Source organism: Calypte anna, chromosome 6 (assembly GCF_003957555.1).
Source record: "Calypte anna isolate BGI_N300 chromosome 6, bCalAnn1_v1.p, whole genome shotgun sequence".
Taxonomy (NCBI): Eukaryota; Metazoa; Chordata; class Aves; order Apodiformes; family Trochilidae; genus Calypte; species Calypte anna.
The window spans coordinates 27,017,490-27,030,698 of NC_044252.1; the positions used below are offsets into that span (position 1 = coordinate 27,017,490).

Here is a 13,209-nt window from a genome sequence, read left to right on the forward strand (position 1 = left end):
CTTTTTAAAAGAGACTGAATTGAAAACCACATTAAATGTTTGGCAATAATAAAATGTGATCTAACTGTGCAAAAATACAAATCGGTGATGTTTACTTTCTTTTTGATGTATTTTCTTTCAGAACAAGGTTTTTTTCTTTCTCACTCTTCCATCCCTAGCTCTCTGCATTTTGAAAAGCATATTTTCTGATTCACGTTAGGAGAGCCTACCTCATTAGCAATCAGATTGCTGAATTTTGCATGAAGGAGGCCAGGAGAGTCTGTCACCGATGTGTACTTGAAGGAGTGTGGCTGCTGACGATATTTACTCTGAGTTCACACACAAAGAAAAATGAACAGCATAACTAAATTGTCTTGTCAGATAAGGGACTTTTTCCAAAAACAGTGGTCTAGTATTGATTCTTGAGGTTAAAACTCTGCTTTCTCACAGGGTGTGTGTCTATTAACCATTAGACTAATTTACCTTTTTGCTACTCTGAATTTTGATGCATTTAAGTCCCACAGAGAAACTGAAAAGTAAATAAGGACTAAGGTGTTTTAAAAATATAAATTGAACAAGTGCTGCTATGCTGAATACAACAAGGTTATTTCACTCCTTAGTGTCATTAACCCTGGCTAGTGGAATTACAATAAAGGTGAATCCAACCCAGAGAAAAGGCCTGCACAGTCCCATTGAACTTTTTTATATAAGGAAACTGAGGTTCCACCTGGGCCTCAGTCCTGTGGCAGAGCTGTCAACAAAATAATTCAAATCATTGCAAACAGGGATCCATTCACAAGAACACAGATAGGAATTATAGAATCATAGAATCATAGAATCCTAGGGGTTGGAAGGGACCTCGAAAGATCATCTAGTCCAACCCCCCCTGCCAGAGCAGGGCCACCTAGAGTACCTCGCATAGGAACGTGTCCAGGCAGGTTTTGAATGTCTCCAGTGAAGGAGACTCCACAACCCCCCTGGGCAGCCTGTTCCAGGGCTCTGTCACCCTTACAGTAAAAAAATTTTTGCGGATATTCAATTTGAACCTCCTATGCTCCAATTTACACCCATTACCCCTTGTCCTATCACTGGTCACCACTGAGAAGAGCCTAACTCCATCTCCTTGACACTCACCCCTTACATATTTGAAAACATTGATGAGGTCACCCCGCAGTCTCCTTTTCTCCAAACTAAAGAGACCCAGCTCCCTCAGCCTTTCCTCATAAGGGAGATGTTCCACTCCCTTAATCATCTTAGTAGCTCTGCTCTGGACTCTTTCAAGCACTTCCCTGTCCTTCTTGAACTGAGGGGCCCAGAACTGGACACAATACTCCAGGTGCGGCCTCACCAATGCAGAATAGAGGGGGAGGAGAACCTCTCTTGACCTACTAACCACACCCTTTCTAATGCACTCCAGGATGCCATTGGCCTTCTTGGCCACAAGGGCACATTGCTGGCTCATGGTCATCTTCTTGTCAACCAGGACCCCCAGGTCTCTTTCACCTACACTGCTCTCCAGCAGGTCAGCCCCCAACCTATACTGGGACATCGTGTTGTTCTTCCCCAAATGCAAAACTCTACACTTCCCCTTGTTGAATTTCATCATGTTTCTCCCTGCCCAACTCTCCAGCCTGTCTAAGTCTCTCTGAATGGCAGTACAGCCTTCTGGTGTGTCAGCCACTCCTCCCAGCTTAGTGTCATCAGCAAACTTGCTGAGGGTACATTCTATACCCTCATCCAAGTCGTTGATGAAGATATTGAACAACACCGGTCCCAGTACCGACCCCTGAGGGACTCCACTAGTCACACACCTCCAACCAGATTCTGCCCCATTGACTACAACTCTCTGACTCCTTCCTTTCAACCAGTTCCTGATCCACCTCACTACCTGATCACCAAACCCATACTTGATCAACTTATCTACAAGGATGCTGTGAGAGACGGTGTCAAATGCTTTACTGAAATCAAGATAAACCACATCTACCGCTCTTCCATCATCTATCCACCTAGTAATTTCCTCATAGAAGGCTATGAGGTTAGTCAAACATGATTTACCCTTGATACCACCCTTAATTCTTAATTTCACATCTATGTGAATATGGGCAATAGATCCAAGATCTGAAGCTAGCAGAGACTGTAAGAAGAGAACATGACAGAGGAAATAAAAGTAAAACCACAGAGGAGGAAAAATAAAAGCACACAAAAGCAGCAAGTGAAAAAACAGACTAAGACTTAAAAGTAGGAGCAGAGCTGAAGATAGTGTAATGTATTGGGTACTCTGCAGGTCAGTCTAATTTTCAAGAAACAGTACAGATTGCTCATTAGAAACAGGCACAGCCTTATTTTTAGTTGAAAAAGGCCATTTAAGGTCTAAAATAAATATCATAAAATAAGAGCCTCCTGGATCTGAAGCACAGGAGAAAAGATTTGCAAAACCAGTTAGCAAAGTCTGCAAAATCTTGAACTCCACCAGGTTCACCCATCTGCAATTAGGACATGAATGGAACGATCAAACGACAAAGGGAGGGAACCCAGCATTAGCCAGTGAGTCACATTGCCAGACCAGTTTAATTGTAAGACATCTGGCAAACTCTTGTTTGTAGTGGAGAAATCAAACCCCTCTTTTGTTACCTCACTGATAAGTTCAGAAGCTTTCTTCTTTCCTTCAATCTCAAGGGCCCCTGGATTAATACATCCAACTCCTCGCATTAAATTCATGTCGGACCGGTATAAATTCTAAGGAAAACCAAGCAGAAGTAATTGAAAGTTTGCATTTGAGATGCCCTATATTTATTCATCCAAAAATACACAATAAGAGTATTCAAATAAACCCATTAAAATTAGTATCTACCTACCACAGAGAGTTTATGTGCATTACCCTACATTCTTCTGTTTAGGTACATGTCAATGTGCACACAGCACTGACAGATCTACAGATTCTGAGGAATATTAAGTCTCATGAATATCAAATGATACTTGGGTTCCTAACTCCTTGAAAAAAATTTTCTAGATACAGACAGGTTATTCAGTATAAGACAGAAACCACAGCTATGTATTATATTTTATAAATATGTGTAAAATAAGATCAATTTAGAAAAGCATACTGAAACATTTGAAAATAAAGGCTAGTAACTTCTTACTAAGTGGAACTGCAGACAAAATAGCTTTGCTTTTAAACAGTTCCAAAGGGCTATAAATAGGGAAGACTAAGGAAAAATAGCACTAAGCCACTGTATAGATTTTGTTAACATATTTTCCAGACCACCAAAGCCAGCAGTGACCCATTGCAAGTATTCCTTTTCCAGAAGTTACAAATAAGTTACTGGTAGATACATTACAGCTAATATTATGTCATTTGATGATGTGAAGAGTGAGGAGGAGGATCATCTTATTTTCTGCTTCAAAAGAATTTATATAGACTAAGCAACTAGTAAAGTGAAGGCTTGCCTTGATGGAAAACTGCTGCTGCTTACTGAGGGAAGATCTTGCTTTAGTTAATGAAGCATTTTGGTTCAGCCAACCACTTACAGTGGAAACGTAACCAGCTCCTCTTCCACCTGTGCCTGCCCAGTGCTAATCTCTAGACTCAAAGGCACCAATGCATTGTTTGCAGGAAACATCCTTTGTGACTTGGAAAGTAAGAAAAAATTCTTGAGCTCATCCCTTGCCAGCTATTAGCACCAGCTGGGAAGAGAGTTAAATTCTGCTCTTTGAGACACATTGCTGGCAAACAGCATTTCACCTCCACTTCAAAAGAGAGGCAGGGATGGAAACCTGCTTCAGAATCTCTGGTTACATGTGTTTTCAGCCAAGTTAGGGCAGCACAACTGGCATCTGATGTTTACACTTGTTTGAACACAGTCCGCCATCTTTAAGGCTGTTGTCTGAAAGTGTTAAACTGATATACAGTAGCATCTTTGGAGGCAGGCTTCTTTTTAAGATAGAGCCCCTCCTGAGGTCTCCAGAGGAAATGTAATCTATTTAAAAGCCCTTTGCTCAGGGCTAACCTTGAATTTGTAAGGCATTGCCCAGTTAATTTTACTCAAGATTATGCAGGGAGCTAAATTCATTCTTCTCAGAATTTCAGTGGTTATGTCTTGGGTCAGAGTTTACAAGTCTGCTACAAATCAGATTTTAAATAATAGGCATCTTTCTTGTGGAAGTACACATGAATTTAACCCATCTGAAAACCAACTCAAATACTAGTTGGTAAACAGCTTGCATGGTTAGCAAGACCTTAAGAGTGAAATTTCAACAACTTTGCAATCATCCCCACTTGCAAACAATTCACTGCCTGATCAAAGACTATTTATTATACTTATCTGTCTGTATGGTGTGATCACATATGGTGTACAACTGCTCAGTAAGATAAATGTCTCATTTCTGAATGTTATCAAGGGGAAAAGTGATTGTTTATCTCAGCTGTTATGATTTGGAGCAGAACTACCTTGCTTCAGATTCAGGAGAGGAATATCACTGGGATGCTTTGCAATTACCTCACTCTGTAGTTTGTAAGCATTCTTGGCACACTGCAACCTCAGATCATCAGTCAAAGAAGTGTACTGGTGTAGCAGCTGTCTGTAGTCTTGTTCACTGACCAAAGCCTGGGCTCTCCTGGCATGTACCAAGTTTACCATATCCAGTGGCAGGTGGAAGTGGGTCTTAGAGTCTTCAAAACCTTGCTTATATTTCACCTATCAAATTAAAACAGATCACAGAGATATCACAACATGATAAAAAGAATTCAGGGTTTGATGCAAAGAGATGTTCTCCATGTTTCTTCCAATTTCCAGTATAAATTACTCTTTTTAAAAGTACATTCCCTAACTTACTTTGCTGTATCTTGAATAATCAATACTTAGAATATGTGGAACCTACATTTCATCAAAATAGTAGACATCTATATTATGTTCAATTAAGCTGAGATATTATTTGCAATTTTAATTTTTGCTAAAAATTGATATACAGTTCTTACAGGCAATGAACAAATTACATGATTCTCAGCATATGCCATGACCAAGTGGGAACCATTCCCCAGCCAAAAAAAAATCCAACTTTAAATTTCATAAGCTCATTCATAGTTTAGTCCTTCAGGAAAATAGTAAATTGAAAATAATCACACTTTATATCTCTACCAAACTGAATTTACTTCTGTAAAAAGAACAGTAGTAATTCTCAATTAGAGCTGCCTCTGAGTGGTACTTTTACAGAGTAAAATATTCTATGCTAGGCAGCAGTGTTGTGCTGCAGGGGATTCTGCTCTAGTGCACAGTCTTCTTTCATTGTCAGACTAATGTTACTGCAAATAATATAAAACAATGGTAGGAATATCACGAGTTTATCAAAATATTGGGAAAGTGGGAGAAAACCCCAAGTTTTAAGTAGTGAGATATTCCACAGCTCTTGCACAGCTAAGTGCATCTTCCATGAGGAACTACTCACTGTTAAGAAACCAATTCCAAAATTCCCACCTCTTCTTGTACTTACATCACTCTGCAGAGATGTTGCATGAACTGAATGAGCAATATGAACATCACCATCCAGGCCACATGAGCCAACCATCTGTCCTTTCATTTTCTGAAATGCCTCCTTATACTTGTGCTAAAAAGGAAATAAGAACAGAAACATGAATAGAAGTGATGCAACTGTCAGATTGTTAAAACCTGTATAAAAGGATTTTCATATTATAGAAAGAGCACTATGGACAATAAATCCTGCCTATTCTCCACACAATAGTAAACCTGAATAAAACTTTAGGGGATGCTAGGAAGACTTCAGCTGTGCAAACTTTTTAATATTTTATCCCATTTAGAGAAAAACACAAGAAATACACCAATGAAAACATACAAATAGCTTGGGTTTGTTATCTGCTATTACACAGGCAGTGGAAACAAGAATTTGGTACAAGTGCTCAGAATCAGCCTCTAAGAAGCCTCTCTCCATCAGCTCTCTCACAAGTCAGAACTAGTCTCCTACACTTGAAATAAATCTGTAAATCTCTACAACCTGTAAAGGATACCCAGAACAAACCCTGAAGGATAGAACATCCTTAATAATCTCTTTCTTCCAAAGTCTGCCTATCTAACAGTGGCTGACAGCTCCAGAACAATCCCTATGACTACAGCAGGTTAAGTTGGTTAAAACCTCCCTTTGCTCTTGGGTTTTTGCTTTCATTGACCTTCCTTTGCTTCGTTACCAATAACACTTCATTGTGTCAGCATCTCCAAAAGTACTCCTAATGAGACCAAGCCTAGAAGCCTCCAAGATGAAGAGTTGGCTGAATATCCTGTTTCCATCAAGAGTCATTCAGCAGAGCAGAAAGGGCCTGGAATGACTGACATATCCTATTGGAAAATACCAGCAGTAAGTTCACATACATCACTTATGATTTCACCCGAAGCCTTCGCTGCCCGGAAGGGAATGGCATCAAGTTTCAGTTGGTAGCCACCATCTCTCACCTTTTTCCAGGACTCTTTATAGTGAATCTAGGAAAGATGGAACAGAAATAAAGAAAAGTTGCTTTTCAGAGGGTTGACACAACAGCATTATTGCCATCCTATAAAGGTCATGTTAGATTCATTCTATTCTAACAAGTAAATGAAACTATCAATACATGACAGGAATAATCAGATGGGAAATATCCATTATAAAAATGCATTAGCTTGTTCATTCTCATCTCTCTAATTTAGAGAAGTTTGATGAGAAATTTGATTTCTCATATTACTTCAGTAACATTTAGACAATAGAATGATGATATATGGGGAAAAGAAAGAAATGTAGCATGATTTCCTGTGTTTAGTAAAGCACTGTCAAATCTTTAACTTTTAAAATATTAAAGGACAAATTTATACCTCACTGATATTCATAGCATTTAATTTGGCCTGAAGGATTTCAGGAAGATCTGTTGTTGGTGTGTACTGATGCTTTACATTCTCTCCATGCTCCTTGTACAGCCTCTGCAAATAGAGACCAATTTCAGTATCAAGTGCTCAGTACACATACAATCACTAGTTCAGACAAAAGCATTAGCAAATAGGTTTATGGGAAGCAAAAAACACAGAAAAGTGACAGCAACATTAATAAATACAGGCAATTGTATTAGTCCAAAAGCATTCCAAAAGCTCTGGGAGTCTGATACAGCTACCAACTAGAGTATGCTAGAGAGGAATTCCTTGAAGTTTTGAATGTATAAATCCAGGTATATGAAAATTCAGATATTTGAATATTCATTTGATAAGACTTGCAACATATGTGAAGAGGGAGAGAAAAATAACCAGCATTAATAAAGGATGTGTAGGCATGAGTGGCCCACCAACACTCTGAAATTTCACAGAAATCCAGGGAGTTGAAGTTCCCAAAACACATTTTTCCAAAATTGTTCATTTTTAGGAGATAAATATGATGGCAGTTATCTGTTTAATGATTCCAAATTTATTTCCAGAGCTAGCTGCAAGGGGGTGCTCAACAGTCAATGGCAAGAAATTAAAAAGCCCTCAGAGAATGACTGACCCTATTGTTAAACAGGTGCCTATGTGGGCTACTCACATCAATCAGGGCTGGCCCAGGACTGGCTATAACTTCCAGATGTCTGCAGACAGATAAGAGGAGTTCTGTGCAGTTAACTGGAACTTCCCCTACAATGGCTGTGCAGAGGTCACCTCTTTCATATTATTTTTCTTTCCTAGTTTAGTTTCTTATTACATTGGCACCATAATTCTCAGATGAGTACAGATAGCCACCATTTTTTCTGGCCTCATCCCACTCAACTTGCCTTTCCCAGGCTATTATTTCTGTGTGAGGGTTTAAGACCCTCTAGAAGAGAATGAACCTCTCCATTTCATGCTGCTGCTACTTTATTTAGCACATAGGGCTTCTATTGCAGCTTCATAAGAAAAAAAATTAATGAGAACTCCATGTGTGAAGAAGTAGAGAAGCAGACTGATTTTGACTGCGGCTCAGTGGAACAAAATGACTTATATTTATCCTGCCTGAGATGTAAGGCTTTTGGATCTTATTAATTAAACCAAAGGCATAGACACTATAAGTACTACAATAGCATGTGTTTTACACAAAGTCTTTCATCTTCTTCTTCACTTTAAAAATATCTATTTTCACAATAAAACATCCTCTCATGTTTGAAACTTGTCTTTTTTGAGTGACTTTTGCTTGTTATTCACTTTTGTATTATCCCAGTTAAGTCTACAATATTTTTAAATTGCTCTTCTATTAAAAATAAACATGTATAAACACCAAACAGCCTCAATTCCTCCCTTTAAGGTTTCCCTTCCTGGATTTCTCTCTCAGCAGGATGACAGATTGAAATAATTTATTTTTTCTTCCTTGTCATCCTGACTTACATTTTGTTTCCAAGTAATAAACTGAAATCTGAAAGACCTGTTTGAAAAGGGGAAAGAACCACAAATGTGTTCTTCCTCGGTGAATCTCAAAAAAGCCAAAAGTCTCTACAGGCCAAAGTTTAGTCTTACTCCTAAACTTCTGAAAAAAGAAATTGGACAAAAAGGCCTTTTTACATGAAACTCCCATTCAGTTCAGTGGGATCTCTGTGATTTCTCATTCCAAGTTAGAAACATATTCTTTGTCAGATGCACCACACCAGAACACAGAAGTTTCATGGTTCCCAAAGATAATCTCAGAGAAAGAGAGAGAAAGCCAGTGCTTCAATCAGGTCGTTCAAAGAGGATACCACTCTTATAATCATAATGTATATACATTATAACTTACATCCACAGCCTGGTTATAACTAATTCTAGCCTGGATCATCTCAGGAGTGTCTTTAATACTGGTAAACTTCAAAGCATAGGGATGCTGACGGTACTTCTTCTGTTGAGCAGAAAAAGATCAAAGCTGTGAATTTTGTGCTGCTCTTTCATGCTATTTGAAAGAGAAAAATCATAGGTTGCTGGAGATTAGAGTGAATTTGTGAACATAATTATTATTCCTCTTTCTTCATCTTTATGTCCTAGGTACTTTCAGATTAATATTTGTTTCGATTTAACAATAACCTTTTGCCGATTCATATTAAACTATTTCTCCCTAAACATAAGGAAAACATTTTCAAAATCAGATTCTGTCTACCTAAATACTCCAGAGCTCAGGATTTTACAACCTTTTTTCAGATTACTTCAAAAACAGTATGACTGATAGCATTTTTATTTATAGTTTCTTTAAGCAAGGAATTATATACAATTGTATTGTGGTAATAAGGGCAACTCTTTCACTTATTTTTTTCAGAGTTTAAGTTTCCTCCTAACATCTATAGTAGATTTGTACAGCCATTGATACTGTGTCTAATTTTTATGGTATAAATTCCAGGTAATGATACTAGTTCTCCATGCTTAAAAGGACCCATAGTAGCTTCTGAAAGATCTTGTTATATATACATACTTAAGATGATGGCTGTTTGATGGCAAAAAGAAATGGACAAGTCACTTCTTGCATGATTTGTCCTAAACTCATGAATACCCTTATCTCTTCTCCAAATAGTTTGTACTAAATTTTTGCAGTGCCTGTGATGAATTCCCAAGTCAATAAGCGTGTTCATGGCTGTTCTCAAAGTTGTTTATTTCTCAGTGTTTGGGTCTAATTCTCCTTTAAACTGAGCTACAATATGCATGTTTATTTGAGGCAACATCTTGACTACTCGGGGACTCAAAACATTGATGTAAAAAACATTAACACGTCAGCTCTTTTAAGGCAATAAAAGCTTATGAGGAAAGAATTTCAGAAATTTTAGAAATTTCAGAAAGAAATTGTGTAAAAATTAGTAATCTCACTAAATTTAAGTGGGGACAAAATGGTTTACACTTTGTCCTAATCAGCTGTAGAGAGAAATAAGAATTGAGAAGAACATCTCAAAATAAAAGTCTTAGAAATTATATTCTGTCAATTGTAATAATTGTAATAATAACAGTAATAATTTTAATAGCCACCTAAAATTATTTAGTAGTCACAAAACGGTGGACATGAGCAACCAAGCAGGTCAAATTTCTACTAGGCAGTTTTCACTACTATAATAGCAAAATGGTAGACTTATACAGGCTCAAAGTTACCATTCCAGCCAACATCACCATACTAATTTTGATGAAGCTACCTTTCTTAACACTAGCTGAGTATCTATTTTATTGAGTTAAAAAAAAAATTAAAAAAATTCATCCATCATCACTTTATGTGATTACAAATAAAAAAATAGTGTTAGGAATCAGGCAGATGTGAAAAGATGACCATATTTTTTCTGCGACACTACACCAGTGGTTATGCTGTTATTCTAATTGAATGGATGGATGATTCCTGCATCACCAGTGGTCATCTAAAAAAATCACAGGATTCAGTCTCCTAGTGAGGCAGATTTGGCCAGTAGGACTTCCTCCTAAATAAGAGAAACAGAGTGCTATGAATCTTTTAACCATTTCCATCCAGAAACATCCTTTGAAGGGTTCATGGGACTGGCATAAAGGACTATGGAGTCTGCCATTTCCTATAAGTGATATTGGTTATAGGGAGAAACATGGATGAAAATTACTTGGGTCCAGAGGTAGCTACAGACATCTATCCATTTGAACTTCAATAATTAACATGACTATATATGAAAAAGGAGCAAGAAGGAACATGAAGCTGTTAAAAAAGAAGGTTCTGGGTCCAATGACTGCATCTTTTTTATCATCTCTCCTGTTTTGCTTCATTAAAAAGGTAGGCTAGTGGGTAGCAATTGAGCACTGTTTGATTGCCATTATTATTCATAATATCATTTGTCACCTACTTTGTTTTTGCAAAGGCTATATGGACTCCTACTGGTGTGTGTTTGGTATCTGGTTTCCCTCTAATTACGAGTCCTATCCCTGGTTTTGAGGGCTTTCATGTGGTATGCCTTTTTCTTTCCCCTTTGAGTGGAAATTATTTTAATTTTATACAGACATTTTGCACGCATTATGCAGCAAATTCTGTTACATGCTGTCATGAAATCTCACCTCACTAATGAGTTCTCCTGCCTTCTTAGCCTGCTCCACATTTAATGACCCAGTGGCTATCCATCCAGCTCCTTTCATCCAGTTCAGATCTGCTCTGTATCGGTTCTGACAAAGAAAAAAAAAATAAAGTCCTATTGTTGGTCTTCATACACTTAAAATACCATTAAAGGATTCAGACATCTCAGGAAAAACAACCAAGTCAAATTAGCACCTGCTTTTGGTTTATTCACTATTGCATAGAAGCAAGGAAATAATAATAAAAAAGACAGAATGAAATGGAAGTATCAGGACTCCCCAGCACTTGTGCAATATGATTTGAGGGTACTTTTTATAAGTGGTCTACACTTTACTGTCACTTGAAATTTTTACTCTAATGTGGCAATAAAACTTCAGTTTTACTGTACATAGTGCACTGTATAAAAGATCATTAATGATTTACAATGAAAATATAAAAATGAAATGGAAAAAAAAAAGTATATTTAGCCATTACCAACTCCTGTCCTTTTGTTATACTGGAGGGAAAGCATTTTTTTCTGCTTTTCCCATGTGTCTTTAGGGAGGAAGAGTACAGGAGTACTCCTCCCTTTACTCATAAAATCTCTCCTGTCAACAATCTATTGCATTCCAAAATGTTATAGAAAGTCTACAGCTGATTTACTGTAAGCCAGAAGGGCTTCAGCACCTATACCTCAACAAGACCTGTACACATATCAGTCTTGGTCTCCTCAAAAGAGTTCTGACTTAAAATCTCAGAATGGAAACTCAGACTTATATTAACCACTTACTATATCAGTAAGTTAGAAGTTAGTCAGATGGTTACAGCATGTGGCCTTCATAAGGAATGTTATCACCAATTTTATCATCATAAATTACTTAATCTTCCTGCACATTAGGTGAAAAAAAATAATTCTATATAATAATTCTATATCATATACAAATCCTAGTACTTTATTAACATTTGAAGTTGTCTTTGAAAAAGTCATACTCACAAACAGCATTATACTCCCCTCAGGACAAGTACACACTTTAAATATACCTCTTGAGCAATAAGTAGTTAATATTTACTCATTTAATAGATGAAAAATTAGGTGCATAAATATGTCATAGAAACCATAAACATCTGAAGAAACTCAGCCCTAAGTGTCTGAAGGGGTTGAATTAAAAGGTGTTGAAATACATTAAGCTCTTGACTTACATCACTTTGCAATCCATAGGCCCACTTGGCCCATGCCACTTTCATGTCAGTAGGCAGGGCTGTGTAGTGATGGAGAGCTGTCTTGTATCCTTTATCTGTGGCCAAACTCTGAGCCTTTTTTGCATGGACAAGGTTAATCATATCCAGGGAGACCTGGAACTGATTCTTTGTGCCCTCAAATGCTTTCTTGTACTCCAGATCACTCTGTAACTTGGACATTTGAAGAGAATGAGCCATCTGTGAATCTTCCTCCACAGCTTTTACTCCAATCAGCTTACCCTTCATCCTCTCATAACCTTCCTTATATTTAATCTGTAAAGAAAATAATAGACCATGAGTAAATGATCTAAGCTGTCAAACTGACAGTTCTGCTAGTAGTAAAGCAATGGTCTATCAGTGTCATGCCATGCTTTGTTCTTTATACAAGCAAGAAGTATGAGCAAAAGAGAACTGGAGTTTCTTAGAAATTAGTCAGTGTTTATAAAGAATAAACTCTTTCTCAACAATATATGCATAAAAAGTGGTAATAAACCTTTTCTCTACAGGAAAACCAACATTTTTTAAGCCCTGGGGTCAGAAAGTTCTTCTAGGAATTTCCACCCATGCATAGATATATTAAATGATGATGTTTCACAGGAGATTTCAACCTCATTTTGAGTTCTAGCACTGAAAAAACAGTCAGAATGTGAGGAAAAACTCTGAACTGCTCAGAGCAAACCCTCTGACTAATTATGGAATGTCAATCATTAAGACAACTCCTCCATCGCTCCTTAGCATGAATCAAGTGAAGGTGGCTCAGGGCACTGAGACATCTGTGACACATCCCCAACACTCTGGTAGCAACCTGGACTGTCAGCTGTTCTATGAATAAAGACAGCTGATGGAGTCCATACTCACATCACTTGCCAGATCCCTCTTTGCCTTGGCTGTCAAGAATGACAAAGCATCCAGACGAAGCACAAATCCTTTTTCCTTCTGCTTCTCCCAGCTACTCTTGTAGAGTTTCTAAAGAGATGACAATAACATAGTCTCTTTATTACTATCAATACA

The 13,209-nt window shown here is 37.6% G+C and overlaps 1 protein-coding gene across 2 annotated transcripts in view; it reads right to left on the bottom strand.

Moving 5' to 3' along the window:
• NRAP (nebulin related anchoring protein) overlaps window positions 1–13,209 on the bottom strand; it is a 50,435-nt gene that overhangs the window by 10,757 nt on the left and 26,469 nt on the right. For both annotated transcript variants that reach the window (XM_030453719.1, XM_008490123.2), the window contains exons 23-32: window positions 13,057–13,164; window positions 12,160–12,471; window positions 10,965–11,069; window positions 8,722–8,820; window positions 6,831–6,935; window positions 6,357–6,464; window positions 5,467–5,580; window positions 4,476–4,673; window positions 2,611–2,715; window positions 210–308 (exon numbers count right to left, since the gene is read on the bottom strand). In XM_030453719.1, the coding sequence (XP_030309579.1) occupies window positions 210–308; window positions 2,611–2,715; window positions 4,476–4,673; window positions 5,467–5,580; window positions 6,357–6,464; window positions 6,831–6,935; window positions 8,722–8,820; window positions 10,965–11,069; window positions 12,160–12,471; window positions 13,057–13,164 (1,353 nt within the window). The remainder of the gene's footprint in view (window positions 1–209; window positions 309–2,610; window positions 2,716–4,475; window positions 4,674–5,466; window positions 5,581–6,356; window positions 6,465–6,830; window positions 6,936–8,721; window positions 8,821–10,964; window positions 11,070–12,159; window positions 12,472–13,056; window positions 13,165–13,209) is intronic.